Below are 21460 nucleotides of genomic sequence, written 5' to 3'. Positions count from 1 at the left end.
CTAAGCAATTCTGAACTTCCTATATCTTATGCATTTGTCAATCACTCTAGAATATCCATCAAACAACACAGAATAAATCTTCAAGTTTTTAGAAACATAAAAAATGAAACCCCATTCTTCAATCTCAACAAGGTGGTGACCGGTGAGTTCTTGTTTTGCACCAGTCGGTAGTTGAAGCCAAAGACCAGGTTGCCATTGAATCATCCAATATTGCCACAGCTATGAATTATCCAACACACAAAATTTAAGCACAATGCATACATATTAACCAAAAGAACAAGAAAAAAAAACAGAAGAAATATTCAAAGAAAGGAAAAATTACCTCAAATACTCCATCACTTCTTGTACTAACTTTGGATCACACTTTATTTGATTTGGTAGTGGACCTTCCTTTTTCATGACTTATTTTCTTATATGTGGAAGATCATATTTATTAGAACCTCTGTCCTTCAAGATTTCTACCATGCAACATTGAAGTGTTAAGAATATTTTGTTAGACTTAGTGGATGGAAATGATTCAAATGATCTAATCACTGCCGCAATCAAATCATCAGTTGTTTTTGGTGTTTCCTTGTACTGTAAAGATTGTATGCCATTAAAGAAGCCAAGATCTAGAATATTCAAGTCAGGAGAATTAGGAGGTTGGTTCATCAAGCGGATGCAAAACCCATCTTCTGTGGCAACTCGATGGAACTCAATATCATTTGGATCAATGTGACACCTTGCATTATCCTGTTGAATATAAATCGGTTCCCCTATTGAATCTCTAGGCCACTTTGCTTTTATAGCGGGCACAACATGTCCAATAAGAAACTGTCTACTAACTTCTTTGGTAACTGAAGTTATAGGCTTTGTTATCAATGAACCTGCAAGTCTATTGACACTCTTTCTCTTTGCTGGCTCTTTTGTCACTAAAGAAAAGACTCCAATTTTCCCGGAGAAAGTTTCATTGCCTTTGCAGTCAAACCTTGGGCGGGCAACAGCAACCAAGAACATCACCTTTCCAATAAAGTTTTTGTTTTGCACAGTACGCAATGGATCATTTTCTATTGATAGCATGTAATAGTTCACAGTCTTTTTTGTCATATAGAACCATTTCTCATCAATGTGAACTACATTATACATGCTTTTAAAAGTTAGATCTCCTGGCACTGAACCATTTTCAATCATGGACAAACAAAACTTTAGTCGAGCAATCTTATTCTCTTCCCTCAAATATGGCTTAATGGCATTAGAGCGACATTGGATAACTCCCTTCTTTTGAAGTCTAACTAAAGAGGTTTTATTTATATTCAGTGCACAGGACAAATCTCGCAAGGTGGTTCTCTTAGCAAAAGGAACTTGAAGAAATTGATCAGTGTGAAGTTCAACTCTCTTGCGACCACAATTTCCTGTTTTTTCATGACATGCACCATCCCCAACCTTTGTTTTTTGCCAAATACGTTTAATGACAGAACTGGATACTGAATACATTGATGCAACCTTCTTCTTAGCCCCTTTAATTAGTTTCCCATCTCGACTATACTGCAATAGGAGATTGGAGATGGCTCTGCGGTCTTCATTACTCAAGAACCTACGGTGTTTGCCTGTTCCATGATACCCAATAGTACTTGCAAATTTTATTAACCAGGAGAGACAAAGTAACAAAGCATAAAAAATTAAAATTAACAAAAATGAACACAGAGCAGAACACAGAGAAGCTCCAAATAAGCAGAACACAGAGCAGGACATAACCTCTATATATATAGATATGATTACCACAAGAAGTCACAGTCTCAAAATTATAAAAGAAGCAGATAAAATTAAAAATCAGTGATGGATAGTAGCCTACACACACGCACACATATGCAAGTAATATTTGTATTGTGTATAAAGAAATACAGATAAAAATATTCCAAGTCATGCGAATACAATGTTAATCTAAAGATATAATTAGGTACCATTAGTTTCGGGTCCATGAATGTGTTCCTCCTCCATTTGATTTGGCAGTTTGTTCAGGTCCAAGAGAAACTGGCTACCATTAGTTTCGACTGCATGAATGTTTTCCTCCCTTTGTTGTTCAGCGTCATGTTCAGAGTTTGAAATTTCCATCGAAGGAACTTCCATTTCTTGAGAATGACTTGGCACTTGGTTCAGGTCCAAGAGAAACTTACCTGAAAGTGATCTCTCTTAAAGGAAACAAAATTAGTAACCAAATTAATGACATAAAAGTGAAGTGATTACAGAATTAGTAATCGAACTAGTGACTTATGCTCAAAAAGTTTTTAATCTTTGATTAAGATAACAATAAGCCGTAAAGTCTTGAAATCATATTAATGCCATCACCTATTTCAGATTCACCAATTCCTTCGCTGTTCAAATCTGAGTTTATGGGCATTGAGAGATTAATTCTCAGCAGCGACTATGTATAGCAAGCAAGTCGAATGCCACATGCACTTCCAGAGAGATAAGCTCGTAATCTTATCAACGACAATAGAAGCGACGATCAAAACAAAAATCTGCAAATGAATCTTAAATAAACACAATGAATCGATAAAAACACATCGATGAAGGATAGAAGTTCTTAGATTGAGGAAAATCTGAAATTACCAAGCAGAAATTGGAAATTGTAGTACAGAGAGAGAGCTGATGGTCGGATTTGGTGCTCACGGCGTGGTTGGATTTGGTGCTGTAAAACTGAGGGTTCATGTGGGTTCGTGTGGTCGGATTAGGTGTTGGAGAACTGAGGGCTCGCGTGGTCAGTAAAGGAGCTCGCGATCGGCAGGGGTATTTTCAAAAATTTGATGAGGGTATTTTTGGAAACAGGTGCTATTTTTTAACCATTAACTAATCTAATTAACTTCCTTAATCTCTTCAAATTAGTCAATTGGGTCTTATAATTAGGACCAGAGGTAGTAGACGCTTAAATCGTGGTATTATTAGAAAATACCATAGAACCTTCAAAGGAGAACCTTTGGTCATCTCATTATAATCATCATCATCTTTCTTCATTTTGTATCTTGAAATCCCACATTTAAGGCACTTATTCAACCCTTTATAATCATTTCTGAATAATATGCAGTCATTAGGACACGCATGTATCTTCTCATATTCCAAACCCATCGGACACAATATCTTTTTTGCCTCATACATTCATTTCGGAAGTGAATTGCCTTTGGGAAAAATATCACTCAGCAATTCAAGCAATTCTGTAAAACTAGCATCGGTCCAACCATTTCTTGCATGCCTTCAAATTCATTAGTTTCAATACGGTTGTCAACCTTGTGTAATCATCTTTGCACCTTGGGTATAAAGGCGTCTGTGCATCACTACACAAAGTTTCAAAGGTGGGAGAGAGTAGAGGATTCAGACCTTATATCACGAAACATATCCGAAATTCTATCACCAAAATCTTCATTCACAACCTTCTCATTTGTAGACAGTGTAGTCTTTCTAATTTCTTTATACCATATCCAATTTGTATACCTCAAATTTATCCCATCACAGATAAGATACTTTTTTATCTCAGAAATACTCCGTTGACTATTGTTTAAACATTTGACACAAAGACAATAGTACAATCCATCTCTTTTACTATGGGCATTTCTCTGAGCAAACTCAAGAAACCTTTTAACCCCATCTTCATATTCCTTACTAATTCTCTTAGCTTTCATCCAACTACGATCCATTGTTCTACAGAGTCAATTAATATAGTTGTCAAGCTCAATTTTAATTCCTTAATTCAAATATTGAAATAATAAAATCATTAAATGTTAGTCAATAAATTAAAATTGACTAACACTTAATTACAAATTGAAGGGAATGTCTCTTTTTTAAAAATAAAAAATTTGACAAAATTTCCCCTTAACAACTATGTACAAATTAGGAAAAAAAACTCAAAATTAGAAGAAAAAAACCTCAAAATTTTTAATAAACATGAATCCAAAAATATAACAAATAAAACAAAAGTAAAAATAACATATTTCAATGTTGAAATAGTTAAACAAAAATTATTTTAATAAACAAAAAAAAATATTGTTCATAACATATTTCAACATGATAAATTTGAAAAAATATAACAAATAAAACAAAAAAAATTCAATTTCAAACCAATTCAATTAATAAAGATTTTTAAAATTTGAAATAAATATATTTATTACAAAAAAATAACCAAAAATTCAAAATGAATATCAAAAAATTATTAAAAAAAATTAAAAACTTCACAACTAATCAACTTCAAACATTTAAACATGTTTCTAATACAGTATATAAGAAGGAATTAAGGTTTTCTCACATCCAATGCCCACCAATCAACGGTTCAACCACATAAAAATACAAAATGAACAATACAAGCCAACCACAATGTAAAACTAACAAACCCATTTCAAATACAACAAATTTTCATGGCCAAAACATTCAACAAACCAAGAAAAATTGAAAAGAATGAAAGAAGAGGATACTCACAGAGTAGAGAAGATTCAAATGCGAAATGAGAGGTGTTCGAACGGCGGCGGACGGCGGCAAGACACCACAAGCTCAATGGAGGAGTTTAAACGGTGGGGTAGTGGGGAGAATGGCCGGTAATGGCAGTTTTTTGGTGGTGGGACAGAGGGGGACCACAACGCACTACTGAAGAACCGAGAAAGAACTAAGAAAGAAAGACCGAACACGAGAGGCCGTAGGGTTAATGAACACACTTTCCACGGCGGTTTTGTTAAAACCGCCGTGGAAATTGTTTTTAACGGCGGTTATTTAAATAACCGCCGTGGAAAATAACGAAACATTCAACTTATTTACAAAAATACCACCGCCTTTTTTTTCATGTCGTTTTTCTGCTTAACCACTGTTATTTTAAGACGTTAAAAGTCTTTTTTCTATTAGTAACTCTTGATGTTATTCCAATTATCGATGTTCTCTACTCTCCTCTGCAACCAGGTGGAGTAATCGCCAAGCCTATGCTCCTCGAACCCTAATCCAAACACAGTTTCCCCAGCCCCTTTATGGGTAATCACGTACAAGAAGACATTGAAGGCGAACAACGCAATGGTGATCAATTCATCAGAAACAGGTAGATACAAAGGCAGGCAGTGGCGCTGCAGCAAACTCCAATCAAACCTATCATCGACAACACCATGATGCATATGCCGAATATGTGGACCGGTTTTTGCAACCATTTCTGGTAGTCGCTATCCTTTCCCGACAATTTCGCTTCCAAGGTTATGGGGATTGACAGAACGAGCATCGAGAAATTGATTAGCAGAATCAAATTGTTGCTACCCGAAACATATAGAATATCTTTAATTATAATATAAGAAGATTAGCTAAACTAAATTCTTTTTTTTATAGATGAATAATTGATGGAATTCCAAATGAGGTGGGTATTACAGTTTTTTTTTTGGGAGAACTTATAAAATATGTAGGGGGTGGACGAATTTCTTCATCTATTTTATTGTATTTTTTAAAATCGAACAACTCCCAGTCATGGTCAAATCGGATTATCCATATAATATACGAAAAGAAACTCTAGATATTTGATATCTTTCTCTGAATGAGATCTCAATTCTAATGACGGTTTCATTGGATATCTTACAACTAGAATCCGTCTTTTTTCCAATCCAGTTCCTCTACCACGGCGAATCCCAGTTAGATTAAGGCATGATACACATTTTAGTTAATGGAAGAATCCAAATACTCTCTTTCAGATCCAGGAAAGAGCTCTCAGAGATGTTTTTTTCCTTTTCAAAGGTACAGCAGCGAAATTGAAGAGGACTGGAAAATCGAATTTTTCGGCATTGGGAAGAACCGAGTTGAAAGGAAATTGCCGATTTGAAAATCGGAGACAGAGAAAGCCTTACGAAACAACGAAGGAGAAAAGGTCCTTTTCCCAGTTACTTTCCCCAAGTTTTGACCATCTAATAACAAAAAGAATAACTCGATCGTTAATATATTAACTAGTTACCCTCTGCTCGTATTTGCAGATGACTTTCAATATATTTCATCCGGAATAAAAAGAAAATCTTAAAGTTTATTAAGTTTTATTTAAAGTTTAACAATTTTTTAACTTTAGTCTTATTTAATATATATATTATACCTCATATAAACAAAGTCAGTACAATAATAAATGGAGGGTAAAATTATATATCTATACAAAAAATTTCTCTCAATACCCTATAAACAGAACCAAAAAATATCTTCTCTCTACTCTATAAATAGAATGAGAAGAGTAACTAATTTGAGTAAATTAAAAAAATTATTTAAATTAGTTATTTGTAATAAATAGGTATTATTTTTTTTAAAATATCTTTGTTAATCAAGCATATTGGTTAGAACTATTATTATTACAAGAATTATCTTAATAAAATTAGATAAATATGAGAGATAAAGTGGATTGGTTATACCTCATATAAATAAAGTCAACACAGTAATAAATGGATGGTAAAATTGTATGTCTATACAAAAAATTTCTCTTAGCGTCCTATGAAGAAGGTTAAAAAATGTTTTCTCTCTACTGTATAAATAAAACTAGAAGAGTAATTAATTTGAGTAGATTAAAGAAATTAGTTAAGTTAGTTATTTGTAATAAATAAGTATTGTCTTTTCTAAAATATCTCTGCTAATTAAGCATATTAGTTAGAACTACTATTATTACAAGAACTACTTTGATAAAATAGGATAAATATGAGAGATAAAGTGAATTGAATTAATACTGAATAATTGTTTTACTTTGTATTTGAAAATATTTTCGATATTTATTTATTTTGGCCTGAAGTTTTCGATATTTAAATGTTAGTAGTCAAACATTGTTGTTGATTATAGTTCTCAGTGACCATTAATTATTATTTTTGATAAAATATCAGAGTTAGACTTACTTGGCCACATTTTTTTTGAGTGAAAATCCACAAGCAACCCAAGAAAGAATGAAGTTCGTCCATAGCTTCGGGTCAATATATTATTTTTAATCCTTGATATAAAAATTATTTTGAATTTTTATTTGATTCTAAATATAATATTCTAATCTATTTTGTTTTTTATATTTATTTTTTTTCAAAATACTCTTTATAATATTTACACATGTTAAAAATTTCATCAAATGGTAGTTTTAACTAATATATATGATTAATAAGTGTATCCTAGAAAATTTTTTTATTTATTTCAAATAAGTAACTTAACTAATTTCTTTAATATTTCCAAATTAATCAACTATGTTTTATATTAAGAATCGAATGTATTATTTACCCCAAAAAAAGTCTTTTTCCGGTTAAAGGTCCTGAGAATAATATTTCTAAATATGAACATGATCTAACCTAAATGCTACTATCTGGTGCAGCATATGCCATATGGCATAATAAAAACTTCTCTACAAATAGGAGCTCGCATGTCATTAGGCCATTGGTGTTTGATATGTAACAGATCAAAGGGACAGAACATCCGAGCTCCTGGGTCGAGCTCAACTGTGATGGGTCCTACATGAAGGGCTGGCTCATCACAGATGAAAATGGCCGGTAACTGGCCCGTTCTTTTTGGGGCACATAAGCCCATAAAACAGGCAGAATCATGGGGTGCCTCCCAAAACCTCATCCTTGCACAAAGTCTAATGTTTGTTCAGCATCATTTATATAAGTACTTAAAAATACATTTCATGTAAATCAAAACAAAATTTCTTTTAAATATTTATCTTATATTTCATAAATTACGATTAAAAAACTATTTTAAAAAAATTTCAAATGAGCCAAAAAGAACCGCTTTGAAGCTTTCACTTCCTCCTTACATTAATTTTGGTGTGTATTTAGGTTAAACAAAACAGCAAAAAAAGAGCTCTTTATTTAAATTTTTTTAAAATAAGTTTAAATAAATACATTACAAGAGGCCATTACAAATTTGATTCAACACTTTACAAAATTCACTGACATTATATAGAGAAGGGTTACAATAGAGCCATCAGATCTGTGTTTTATATATAAACAATATAACCATCAATTCATGGCTTATACTAGCAACAGCTAGAATCAAGAATTACATCTGATTGCTCCTCACGAAACATCACTTCCTAGGAACTGAGGAATCAAGCAGTCCAGCCCTAGCAGCCCTAGTCAAAGCTGCCGGCCATTGCCGGCCCCATAGGCTGGTGCTGTCTCTCCTACTTGAGCTCTCCCATAGGCATCAACAAAGGTTCTGGGTATTGCTGCAGCAGCACCATACGGATTTGGCGCTGTGTCAATATAGAATTAATGCATCAAAGATGGAAATGCACGCATATATCAGATAATAAGACATCAGTATCCAGAAGATAGAAAGTTACCATGTGTTCTTTTCTCAACATTCTGAATCTCAGCTCGTAAAAATTCAACTTCTCTTGCCATTCCTATCAGATTCTTCTCTGTTGCTTTTAGTTGCTCCACTAACTCAACGTTTTTGTTCTTTTCATATTCAAAGGTTGCACTGTGCCCAACCAGATTCTCAAAGAATCAGCAAACAAGGTAAAAAGTTAAAAACAAAAAGAAAAAGATAAAGCACCAATGAAGAGCAACAAAGAAAATATGAAACAGGATGTAATGCCAAAGCAAATGTCGGAAAATTATGTGCATATAAAAATTGCCACCAATTCCCAGCCAAAAAAAAGAAAGACAGCCATCAATAATAAATACCATATAGCTTAAAAACGTGATCTGACAAAGAGATCAATACAACTTACACACACTTACGAGGCAGGAGTCTGTTGCACAAAGTACAAGTTAATATAGTAGATCATAACAATAGGAGACGGTCATGATGCTATTCAAAATACCCAATTTGAAGACAACACATCATGAATGCATTCTGGTCTCTCCATGTTTAGACAATCCAATGAACAGCAGCCGAGTTCATTGCAACTTGTGTACCAAAGAATAGGGGAAAAATTAGTATGCATTCTTTTCCCTTTGCACAATTTTATCCAACAATCACATGTGCATTCTCACAATAAAAAGGAGAAAATCTCATCAATGAGTTTAGTATCAGTTCTGGTCTACACGCAGAAGGAAGAAACCCATAATAGGCAAATGACTTACCGTAATCTATGGTGTTCTTGCACTAAGCTGTCCAGTTCATCCTGCAGATCTGGCAAACTCTTGACATCACCACGGACTTTCTTCAATTCCTGAGTAGCTCTTTCAATTTGGCTTTTCAGTTCTTGTCTAGTGGCTACCAAGCTCTGCGCTTCAAGATGGGCTAGTTTGAGTTCCTTCTTTACATTCTCACTAGCTCTAACGTCTCTCTCCATTTTTGCAATCTTATCCAGTAAAACTCTGATCTGGATATCACTTTCAGTTTGAATGCTCCTAATATGTGCCCTCAGTTTATGCACTTCCTGCTGAGCAGCGACAAGCTCTTCTCTCAAGGCCACATGAGTACTTGCCAGCCTACGGTTGTCGCCCACTAGTCGCTTTATTTCTTCTTCCTGAGATGCAATTTCATCACCCAACATTTGACGGGGCAGGGCCTCTAGAGAAGGATGGCCTGCAGAAGAACTTACACCAGTATATGGACCATGCCGCATCATCCCAGGAACTTGGACAGAACGCCCCTCATATGCTGCTGGAATATTGCCTCTGGCTGCCATTTGTCAGATTGAGGACTAGCGTTCAACCAGACATCGAGATCGTACACTCCCAAGCTATCTGCAGAAAAATACCCTCTGCTCCGAGAGCAGGGGATATGGACCCATAGTCATGATTTATGACATAAGCGAAAGCAAAAATGGTTGCCTACTTTAAAGAGAAAGCAAATGTACAAAACAAATGGTCACAGGACCCATGGCATATTCATTATTGAAGGAAGCTTATCTCGAATAGGACATTTTCACAATCTTATCCATGATGGGGCATGGCTAAGGCCATCTCACTTCCATACTTCCATCCCATCCCGGAAACACCCTTGCTTTTGTTATTAAATGATGAGTTTTATCATAAATGGCAAACAGAATTCGAGAAATAAACTTTATCAGGAAAGCAATGCCTCAGATCTATATTATGAAATGCACAATATGAATATTCATTACCTTCATATTTTCAAGCTAAAGGTCTAACCAAAAGTTCCACTGAATGTTCTTATATAGGGACAAATCACGGGTGACCAGGTGATTCCAGTCCACAAATTATCATACTTCAAATAAAAATAATATGGAATTATGGATATTAAATTTAGTCGAAGAATACATCAACCCAAAAGTTTAAGTTGTTAAGTGAAGGTTCATAATTTTATTCATTCCCTAATAGAATGAACATTTGTGGATTCGGTTACCAAAATTATTGATCATTTGAACTGGGATCAAACCTTCTTTTTTCTACCGTAGTTTAAAATTCTCAAAGTCCAAATATGATGAACTCCATGAGTAATAGAACTACAGTTCGTCACTTGAACCATATGTATAGTTTATTTACGTGCCAGAAAAATATGGTCTGTGCTTACTGATTAAGTAATAAAAACTGACAACTAAGCGTATGTGTGGGTGTCTGTTTTGGGGTCCCAGAACAGACGCCCAAGCACTCTTTAATAGACACAAGACAACACCATTTCTGACAGCAAACTCATAAGCATAGCAAGTAGCACTACTAGGAAAATATTAGCAATTTCTGTTTTTGGCCAATAGAGGGTGATGAGAGATTCAGACCCCAAATGCTGTGGGTTGCAGCCAAGTGCTCACTAAATAAGGAGGATAAACCATCAACTAACAACTAACAGAACAAATGCAACCCCATTGGTGACAGCAAGCTTGCAAGCATGGGCATAGCAAGCATGCTTGCAAGCGGCACTGCTAGGAAAACATTGCAAGCATAGCAACTTCCCTTTTTGGCCAATGTAGGTGAGGAGGGATTGAAACCCCTAATGTTCTGGGTTGTAGCCATGTGTCCCCTGAGTGAGTAAGATAGACCAACAACTAACAAATAGAACATGGGGGAGAATTGGGATTTCAGAAATTTTTGAGTTTAATCTAGTGTGCCTATGTTTGGGACCCCGGCATCATGCAAATACTATTATACCTGCGAATCCTATTGCATTCATGTGTATTGCTTGTACGTTTTTAATTGTTTTTACGTACCTCATTTATGGACATTGAAATATTGGTCTCTGCTACAAGCATCTAGGATGAAGTTTTAAAATTTCGGCATTGAGCACCATAAAATCTTGAAAAACGGTAGCAATGAATTCAAAGGATGAACCCTCACAAGAAGGGGAACCAAAGGGATGATGCCTAAAACTGTTGTATCAACTTTCTTTCTTCGCAGTTATTGTTAACAGGTTTCAAGATTTTCAATCTTGACAAAAATGTCCATCCTTCAACGGGCTTTAGCATAAAGAAACATTGGTCAATTCAACAGCGCGGTACTCAATTGCAAAATTCCAATTGAATTAGAAAAAGAACCACAACGTGCGAACCAAAGCATCTAAATCGTATGTATACAGAAGAATGCAAACAGAAAAAATTAACCAACTAAATACATTTAAAAAAAAGTATTATTTTTCATGCCCAAAACAATTCCAACCAAAAAAGGGTGTTGAGTAAGAGAGAAAGTCAAGGGAATCTCGAGATAAGAGGACTTACTGTAAATGGAAGAACTAACCGATCGCCGATGGAGCAAAGATGATGAAGGATGAATAGCCAGGGCAGGCAACCCCCGTTCCAAGTGAGAAAGAGAGGGCACTACGCAAAGGGCCACGGTCGACGAGGACGAACTTCGAATTGCTTTGCCCCACCAGTGCTTTCGCAAATTCACAGCATAAAATATTTTCGTACGGATATAAATAGGGTGACAGAATGATATGCTGCCCAAGAAAAAAATATTCTTTCGTATTATTATTCTTATTATAATAGACGAATAATCGAATTATATTGATAAAAAATAATTAAAATTAGTTAAAAATAATCAATATGTAAAAAATACAATTTTTTTTAAAAATATCCTCATTAATAAAGAGAGAGAGCATGATAGAAAACAATTAAATTATTAAAAGAAAGAGAAGTGAGAGGGAAGGAGAGTGTGAGTTGGAGACAATAAATATGAGCAAAATAAGAAATCAACACAAAAAAGTAAAGACAACTTTTTTTTGGTCAAAGTAAAGACAACTTTTAAGTCTCTTATATATAGAAACATGCCATAAGCATCAAATGTCTCTTATAATAAGGAACGGATGGAGTATTAAACAAGGGACAATGAAGTAAAACCAAAGATGTTATTTTATTGGGAAAAAATATCTACTTTCAAACGGAAAATTACAGAAAAATATATTATTAGCTCATTAATAACAAGGTTTAAGAGAGAAAAGAAGAAGAATAGAATAAAGTCGTTCTTTTTCTTTCTTTCTAAGCTGAATATACCTTCACCTTAGATTTGGCATCCCGTGGTAAGGACCGCACAACACAGCCCAACTATGTGGGTCTATTTGGATTAGCGAGAAAAGTAGTTTATTATCAATTTGATTTTAAAAAAATAAAATTAGATAAAAATTAAATTGGATAATTTGAATTAGAGTTTAGAGAAGTTAATTTATAAAAGTGAGATTGGTACAAAATTATTTAGATTGTGATTAAGTTAAAGTAAGTTTGGTTATAAAATAACCAAAATGGGTATGGGTCTTAATAAATAATGAGACATAATTAAGAAAAATAATTTTACATAATAAAATGAAATTAAAATAATTTAATATGAATAAGTTAAATTTAATGAGTGAATTAGATTTAAAAACTTTAGAAAATCATAAGAAATATTTTTAAATATAAAGTAAAACATGATAAAAAATGAATTGACACAATACAATAAATTTAAATTAATTTAATATAAAAAATAAAATCTATTGAGTGAATTAAATTTGAAAATATCAGAAAAATGGAAAAAAAATATTGCAAATCCCCTATAGCTCCATATTTAGTCGGCCTCCAGCTCCTCACTTGTTTTGCTCACTTGAAAAATTAGAATATGAACAGTGATAGTCCAGTCGGCGACCTCTCCCAGCACGTTGAAGATGATGATCAATGGCCCCAAAGTCCCCTTAAAAGCCTGATTTCATAAGCTAAAAGCAGAACTCTCCTACTTATAAATCACAACTTCTGATTATAAGTGAGATTAGTTAAACTCTGAACCAAACATTCTAGTGAGAGAGCAACCACACTTATAGCTTCAAAAGCTACTTAATAAGACCTCAAACGCTTAGGCAAACAGAGCATGTATATTTGTGTCTTTTTTCCCCCAATATAAAAGCTTTAATAAATTTTAGCATAATCTATGCTGTGAATATAAGTCCTGAATTGTGGTATCACCCCCCCTTTTTGGTGAGACATATAATTCAAGTTACTTATTGCTGGCATCACAGGCAGTTTCTCTCGTAACAACAGTGCTAAAAAAGTAGTAGTAGTGTAGAGATGATGGAAAATGCTGGACTTTTTATACACATTCGGAAAAACCAACTTGACTACTACCTCTTGCTTATATATGAAATCTATTTCCCTGTACAATCCATGAATAAAAATTACATTTTAAGATCATTATGATGAATCCAATCCAAAATATTCTGATTCATTTTGTCAATCGAAGGCAACCATTCACTTAAGATCTGCCCAGAACAATGCATTGGTCCTCTCAGAACGATCAAAGTTTTAGTCATCACGACCACTTTGTGGGAGAGTGTGGTGAAATCCTCTGTTGTGTTGGACTGTATAGTTCAAGTTAAGCATTATTTCGTGAATCTCATTTTTGTTGAGAGATGCGTGCAAGCTCAGTTTGGTGGGCAAATTCAGGAACTTTTTAGCATGATCAGTTTATTATGCGTTTCCCTACTTGTTTTATAAGCTTCTGGGTCGCTTTAAAAAGCTGCAGATCCAATTTCACGGTATAACCAAGTGGTTTAATTTGAGAGTTTCCAGCTTCTTTGGATGCACACCTAGCTTTCAAACTGCTCTCACATTATTATTAATTACGGTTGGCAATCATATTTCACAAACTCAGATATTGCATCAGCTCCTGAATAGATTTTACTTGAAAGGAAAGTCATCATCTTGCGGGGTTCGAACCAGCAATTTGGATATATGGTCCAAACTAAAGATTTCTGTGTCTGAAAAGCAGAGGGTCTTTCGCTTCTCATTCCTGGTGATTCGTTGTCGTTCGTTTAGAACGCACCCAACTCATCATTCCTGTCAAGGATTTAAAGCACAGAGTAAACCTAACTTTCTTTTTCCCACAAGATCTGAAAGAATTATGTAGCATTCGTGTAAATTTTAGCTAAACAGAGGGTTTTATCAGCACAAATATTGGATTCATTTGGTTGTTTGATCAGCATTTTCCTGGTTCTACACTTAGCGCCGTGAAGGAAAGCTGTTTGTTTGGAGTGGAGATAGTCCCACATTGGGTATTCATCCTGTGAGCAAAGCAGTTAGTAGGTATAAAAACTAAGGAAACCAAATGAGCAAAGCATACCTTTCTCGGCCTTTTGGCTAAGATCAAGTGTAGTATCTGTTCTTATCAGTTTAATATCTGATACGTGGGCCATCGGCCCACATGATATTAAATTAATTTTTTAAGGGGGAGGGTCCATTACAGTAGCTTGCTGCTGGGATCCTCGCGTGTCGCCCATGCGTTGCACTACTGCGCGGGCCTGGCGCACCCCGCCAAATCTAGTTGGAAGGTTTTTATACTTACTTAGTTTCCGCCCAATTGGGCTTTTGGGTTCGTCTTTGTGTCCTTTAGTAGGCCCAGTAGTGATGGCGTATCTAAAAAGAGGAAGTGAATCGAGATCCGCGCGCCAAAATAATTCGTTTGAGGGAGGTAAATTCATGTGAGATTATTAATTTAGAAATTAATAAAATTTTAATTTTGATTTAGTCATATTAATTTAGAAATTAATAAAATTTTAATTTTGATTTAGTCATTGTCTTGTATATAAGCTCCTGATTCTTCTTCCCTTCATATTTTATGCTTTTGTCTGCTTATAAGCCGGCCAAAGCTCAGGTAGCCTTATAATTTCTAGTAGTAAAAACATTCTTTCTGTTTCCGCCATTTGCATTGGAAGGTAAATTTGTCTTCAACTTCTAAAATTCTTAATTCTCCGGTCGCCACACCTTCTCCATATTTGGTTCACATATAATACTCTACTGGTGCATTTCGTGGATTTCTCGGATAAATAAATGAAAACAAGGTCCAAGTAAAGAAGGCTGGAGTATTCAAAATACCCCTGAATATATGATAAAAATCAAGAGAAGGAAATTCTCAATTAAATATTGTTTACCGGTCTCTAAAGCTCTTAAAGTTAAGTTTTCATACAGAAATAGGTAATGTATTTATAATCAAGATCAACTTCTCTGTCTAGTATCAATGAAGTAGTTATTTTTCTCGTGTTTGAAATATTCAACTATTTATACTGTGAGATTTTTGGCTCTGTTCTTCATTTCTGTTGCGGCCATTTGTTGCAGAGATGAGATATTCAAGAGGGTGCACTGATGGATCTGGGTTGCGGCTCTCCATAGGATGAATAGGTCCTCATTTCCAACAACCTTTAATTGCCTGATAGTTAAGAAATTCAAGAGGAATAGGTAATATAGCCAAAATCCATAAGCTTTCCTGTCAGGCTTGGCTATTACCAAGTCTAGCCTAAGTTTTTGGCAGGCTTAGAATGACTAAATAAATGCAAATATAAACCCCTAATCAGATGATATCTATTGGCCAAAGGGAAAGCGTTGTTAACAAAATCTAAAATTCAGAGGTGAAAATAAAACATGAGAAAACTCAAAATATAATGTAACCCAGAACTCAGAAAGACAAAAAATCTAGGGCTTCCAAAATCTCATCATCATCATGGAAAAAGTTGCTGAGCTGATTAGTTTTTCCTGAATAAGGCATGAATGTTTCTATACTCCTTGCTGTAAAAGAAAGACTTTGTCTAAAGCTCTAAGCCTAGCACATAGTCCCACACCGAGGAGTCAGACTGTGAGCGAAGCAGTGAAGAGAATCTGTGAAATGCCAAGGAAGCGTTTACCCAGCATGATCATGAATCAGGTTTCTCTCAGAAGCCTTGTTCTCTATGTCTCTCAAGAATCTCAAAATCATGTCCGTCCAGTCAATCACAGGGCTCATAAAGAAACACATCATGCATTGACCGAGCATAAAGAAACATCTATTACAGATTTCCTACACTTCATCAGTGAAGAATCTTTCAAGTCCCCAAAAAAAAAAAACAATGAAGAATCAACTACTCCCTCCGGTTTTAGAGATGCTTAGTTTTTTTTTTAATAAAATAACATTCACTTTTATCTGAACATTAAATGAGCTTTGTCCAAATCTTCATAAAAAAATTTAGCAGAATAATAAAGAAGAATAATATTAGCAATAATCAGGAAAAAGATTCATCTGCATCCTCAACGACTTTATTCACGCAAAAAAAAAGCCTTGTTAATAACTTTCGTTGTCAAAATTTCAAAAACCGAAAGAAATTCATATATATTGACTGAACATAAACAAACCAACGCATTTGAAACTAAAAATATAATTCAAAACAAAGGCATAATTACTACAGAAAACCAACAAAGTAATCTTCACCAGAAGAATATGAAATACCATTTTCATTTACAGTGCCATGGTTTTCATTGAAAAGAAAATTGAAGTATCATTCGCACTGCATAGCTAATGTCAGTATTGTTAGCACAAAATAGAAAATACTGTTTTTTTTTCCCCCTAATCAGAGACTCTATTGGAAGAGAAAGAGAAGAATGCAAGTGGACAGAGTAGGAAGAATGAAGCAGCCATTATCAAAATACTGTTTTTTTTTTTCCCTAATCCGACGCATGACTTTGCATGCCAAAGAAGAAGCCAAAATCATTAAAAAAAAATCCTAGTTTTTCTAATCAAATGTGTCAGCTTTTCTAACTACATTAATTTTCTTCTCCATAGCCTAAAATGCCACAACAACCTCCATTGAAAGGGGATGAAAAATGAAAGCGAGAGAGGAAGGGAGGAAAAGGGAACAAGATCCTCTCAGCTAGAGATGGTCATCGAGCTAGTCCCAAAAGAACAGCCTCCTCACGGGCCATATTTGGCTTGTTGGCTTGCCAACTTCCATCCTGTTTTTTCAAATTTTTATACATATATTTAAAAAATTTTTAAATCAAATTATAAATTTTTATAAACTAAATTCTTCTTATTCTTATATTTTTATTAATTATATAATTAAATTAATCTCAAAAATTGAAATATAAAAATATAATTTACTGTTAATAGTTATTTTATTAGTATAAAAACAATAAAACAATAAAGAAATTGAGAAATCAAATTTATAATCAAGGTCTCTAACAAAATATAAGGTTATATGTAAATTAAGTAAAAATAATAAATTTTTTATTAAAATTGGTAAGAAAATGTTAAAAAAGAGACTAAGTTGGCTCGTAGTGGGTTGTGGGCTGGTAAGTGCGGGTTAAAAACGATAGCATGATTTCTATTTCTTTCAACCCAACTCGTCACCTTACGAAAAGTTGGCAGATTGCGTTTGTGAACTCAATCCATATTACTGATGGCCCACGGTGGATGACAATGAGCTTTGCATTTCCGTCATCAGATAGGTCAGAAGAGAACAAAAATTACCGTATCAGATCATGAGGGATTTGGCTGCGAAGAGGAGCTGAATGTAAATGGACAGCCAAGATTACAACTGACGGTGGAGATGTAATTTTGAAAGCTGCATGATGTGTCTCCTTGTGAGCGCTCAGATCAATATTGAATGGATGGAATTCAAAGATATTGAGGGACGCTGAGAAACTTTCGCATCTTCAATTCCACCAAACCCTTTTTATTCTCTGAAGCGTAGCGTTTGCAAGGCGTGGGACATCATATGGAGAAAGTGGAGAGAAAAATAGAAATCGGAAAACATAAAAGACACTGTTTCTTAGAAAGCATTAAAAATGAGAGACAGATACTAGGATTGTAATTAAAAAAATTATTAAAAAAGTTTTTAGTATAAGTAATTATTTCTTACGTGGAATTAGACAAATTTATAATAGTACAATTAGGGAATACCACTATTTTCATGGTATTCCTCAACCCCATATATATGAGTTTGTTTAATTCTATGTAACAAGTAATTTCTCATGCTAAACACTATTTTTTCAATCTCAATCTTAATTCTTATCTCTCATTTTCAATGGTTCGTAACAAATGTTAGTAAACAGAAGAGAGTGCTGACAAGGAAAGCAAGAAGGCGAGAACGGAAGGAGCTTGAGAGAAGGGATTGTGCGTGATAAAGCCAGTGATAGAGACAGAGAGACAGCAAGTGATAGAGCCAGCGATAGAGGAAGAGTGATAATTTCACATGTGGTAATAATAAACGTGAGGGTAATTAGCTAAATAATGAGAGGGGATAAGACCTATAAATAGGATATGAAATGATGTATTAGGCGTCTATTGAGTTGATATTTCACTGTACAGTATAATTTTCCCTTTTCAAATGGACATTGTAGAATCCACACGTCCAGTGGCTGAGGAATGTGAGCTCTCATTTCCAAGGGGTGGCCCCATATATGCTCCGAATCTTGTTGGTCCCAGCACTAGGGTTGCTGAGTCTGAGAATTCTGTCGTCTGTGAACTTGAGGTATTAATCTTCCATTAATCCTAGATGCTTCTATGACAAATATAGTACGGGAGGTTCTTGTTTTCACCTCATTCTCACGCCTGAAGTGTACTGTTTGGTTTGTTTGTGCGGAAATTAGAGGCAGAGTTGCATCAAGATGCTTCTGACCTTTGTGATGATGACATCTCGTGTGTACACTTCATGTGCTTTTTTCTTTTGTGTTTTTCCAGTTGTAGCATGTTTCTTCTCTTTTAGAGGCACTGACTTGTGCTGTTTTAGAATTGCTGAGCTTAAAGTATATACGGAATAGGAGTTAATGAATATGGCTTTGAAGAAAGAATTCCAGGTTACAGAGAACAGTGAAAATCATCCTCCAACTTCGGACCAATCTAATGCAGGGTAAGTGATTTATTTTTTTTTTTGGTTGATATTTTATGTTTGGCTTTATGCGGTGAAAATTTGGCACCTTCGTAGTATGATCAATGTACATTTTTGTGCACAGTTGCAAGGCATCTTAATTGTTTGTTGCTTTTTCTTTTTGGTGTATCAATGGTATTTCACTTTAGTATCATTGCTTTTGACAACTTCAATGGAAGAAAGGTAAAAGTTAGTGGTTTGCTTGCCTAGTTTCTGATCTTTCTGAAGCTTCTTTCTGGTATGATTCTATGTATTAGTGAACTTACCAGTTAAAATTTTATTCTTGGATCACAGGGCAGAGCAGAGCTAATCTATTTTGAACACCTTGTCCTGTCAATACAATTCTCTAACTGATGGCTGTACAAAAAAAGTAGTAAATGAACACCATAATGGTTCTAAACATGCATTTGAGGGAAAATACATAAGTTGTTGCATCAGAAATTCGGAATGCATATATATTCTTGCTTTGTCATGGCAGAATTTTATGTTGTTCTGTGAGATATGTTGTGGTGCCACTGAGCCTTCATCCTGGTTATGATAAATGTGCCCGATGTGATTGTGAATGATGTTATGGTCTTGCAAGCTCAAATGCTTATGAACTTATATGTTTCAACATATTATCCTTCAGGATAGAAGATGACCACAATATATCAAGCAATGATCATGCTTCTTTAAACACAAATATCTGTGGTACAGGATCAGATGTTCCTACATCATTTGAGCCATCAAATCGATCATCTGGAATTACAGCCAACAGAACTATGACGGGAAAGATCTCAAGGAGAAGAAGAACAGGAACAAAAAGGATGGCAATATTTAATGGCAAAAGCATGAGACTATCGATGCTTATTATTTTGAAAAGAGACGCCCTTCTATGTGTAAATTTGGTACCAACTAAGATAATTATTCATGAAGCCATTATTTAATATCTCAACCTTTATTGATTATCATTTTTATGTTCCATGGCTTTATGGGGCGTTTGGTTAATGTAAATACATTTATATACTTGTTACTTTCATTTATTAATAACTGTTTTCTCATCTACTAAATCACCTTTTTGAACTTCCTGCAAATCAAGCGGGTTTTAGTTTGAAAATTTGTTTATTTGCTTGTAAACTGCTGGGAGACTGCACTCACACACTAGTAATACGAGATATGAAGTTGGTTCATCCTGATGATGTGCATAATCGAGCTGCTTATCCAATTTTTACTTTCGAACTAAAGTTGCGTTTTCAGAAATGTAATGCTTTTCTCTTCTTCACATAGCAGAGGATAGCTCTCTTCATTATTCTGAATTTCTGGAGTATGATTATCATCATGATTAGTTGCCCTCTGCTCTCAACACTGCAGTACGTTTAACTCATCAACTGCTACATGGGGTATCATGATCATTGCTTGGAATTTATAAGAGTTCCTGTCATCTGTTTTGCAATTCATGAGAATTAATGAAATGATTTGTTTTGGTTTGCAAAATCTGAAGCATCTATTCAATTGCATATGGACTGGATGCTCAGAGCATCTGGTTAAATTCGCATGCAGATGGCTTGTCTTTTTGGAACCTCTTTTTGTTGCTTTGGAAGGTGGCTTAGTTAGAGTTCCATTGCAATGGAAATGATGTGGGTGCGTATTTGAATTATCTTGTATAATACTGTTTGGACAAAGCATCTTCTTATTGCAAAAGAAGGAAATCATGCCAGGCCAGAAACTTACTGCACCATTTCAGTCCTTTGATCCCAAAATGACATTAGCCGCAGAACTCAGCTTCATGGGTTTTTGGTGCCGAATATGACAAGTGAAAAGACATAACAAAGTACTGTAGTATGGAAATTATTCACCATAATGTTGTACTCCTCCGGTCCTTATTATAGGACCCCATTTGACTTTTTATTTGGTCCTAATTATAAGACCCCAATCCATTTTGTCTCTTATATTTATACATTTTTTTCCAAGATAATCCTTCTAATAATGATAGTTTTAACCAATATACTTAATTAGCAAGGATATTTTAGGAATGACAACACTTATTTATTATAAATAACCAACTTAACTTACTTCCTTAATCTCCTCAAATAAGTCAATTGGGTCTTATAATTAGGACCGGAGGAGTACTTTTAAATGAATGGACAGCTATGGTTTCGTCTAAGATTTAGGAGATATTTAAATAAAAACTAAATTATAATTTTAAAAATAATTTTGAATATGTGAAGGAGTTTTTATCTTGATTTGTGGAATTTTTAAACATAGCCAAACACCCGCTTAACAGCAGAAGCTTATTTCAGTTTAAGTTCATTCAAACGACGATTCGATGCCATTTTAACGGAGAAGCTAAGCAGTGATAAATAAGGAAGGGGAAGTGAGGCATGCTGTTGGAATCCTTTGCGGCACGCGCCGGGTCCAGTGGGCTAACGCACCAAATCTTATTGCTTTTTAATTTTATTCCTTAATTCCTTAATTGAAATAGGCTTCATATAGAATTAAATTT

At 34.6% G+C, this 21460-nt stretch overlaps 2 protein-coding genes and 1 non-coding gene across 3 annotated transcripts; 1 reads left to right on the top strand and 2 right to left on the bottom strand.

Annotated features, from left to right (window-relative positions):
- On the bottom strand, positions 1-2106 carry LOC114730691 (uncharacterized). Its single transcript, XM_028917799.1, has 3 exons — positions 1941-2106; positions 535-1586; positions 1-219 (listed from the first exon to the last, which is right to left on the bottom strand). Exons 1-3 carry the CDS (start codon positions 2104-2106, stop codon positions 1-3), a joined length of 1437 nt encoding a protein of 478 aa, XP_028773632.1.
- Positions 2107-7784: 5678 nt separating this feature from the next.
- LOC114730689 (protein FLX-like 4) lies at positions 7785-11716 on the bottom strand. The gene is made up of 5 exons (XM_028917798.1): positions 11561-11716; positions 9027-9652; positions 8765-8849; positions 8279-8435; positions 7785-8188 (listed from the first exon to the last, which is right to left on the bottom strand). The coding sequence occupies exons 2-5, from the start codon at positions 9575-9577 to the stop codon at positions 8070-8072; spliced, it is 912 nt and encodes a 303-aa protein (XP_028773631.1). The 5' UTR covers positions 9578-9652; positions 11561-11716; the 3' UTR covers positions 7785-8069.
- A 2706-nt stretch (positions 11717-14422) lies between these two features.
- On the top strand, positions 14423-14618 carry LOC114730700 (U2 spliceosomal RNA). The gene has a single exon (XR_003738850.1). It is a non-coding gene; the product is annotated as a U2 spliceosomal RNA (small nuclear RNA).
- Positions 14619-21460: the final 6842 nt, after the last annotated feature.

Source organism: Neltuma alba, unplaced genomic scaffold (assembly GCF_004799145.2).
Source record: "Neltuma alba isolate B1F8T4 unplaced genomic scaffold, ASM479914v2 tig00012761_pilon, whole genome shotgun sequence".
Taxonomy (NCBI): Eukaryota; Viridiplantae; Streptophyta; class Magnoliopsida; order Fabales; family Fabaceae; genus Neltuma; species Neltuma alba.
This window is presented reverse-complemented; position numbering and strand designations above follow the sequence as displayed.

Bases quoted from the DNA above. Each gene is read 5' to 3' on its own strand.
- LOC114730691 (XM_028917799.1), bottom strand. From the start codon at position 2,106: ATGGAAGTTCCTTCGATGGAAATTTCAAACTCTGAACATGACGCTGAA. The intron at 1,587-1,940 runs GTACCTAATTAT...ATCATGGAACAG, and splicing joins TCATGGACCCGAAACTAATG to GCAAACACCGTAGGTTCTTG. The intron at 220-534 runs GTGATTAGATCA...GATAATTCATAG, and splicing joins CTGATGATTTGATTGCGGCA to CTGTGGCAATATTGGATGAT.
- LOC114730689 (XM_028917798.1), bottom strand. From the start codon at position 9,577: ATGGCAGCCAGAGGCAATATTCCAGCAGCATATGAGGGGCGTTCTGTC. The intron at 8,436-8,764 runs GTATTTTGAATA...TGATTCTTTGAG, and splicing joins ATGTGTTGTCTTCAAATTGG to AATCTGGTTGGGCACAGTGC. The intron at 8,189-8,278 runs GTAACTTTCTAT...ATATTGACACAG, and splicing joins TGTTGAGAAAAGAACACATG to CGCCAAATCCGTATGGTGCT.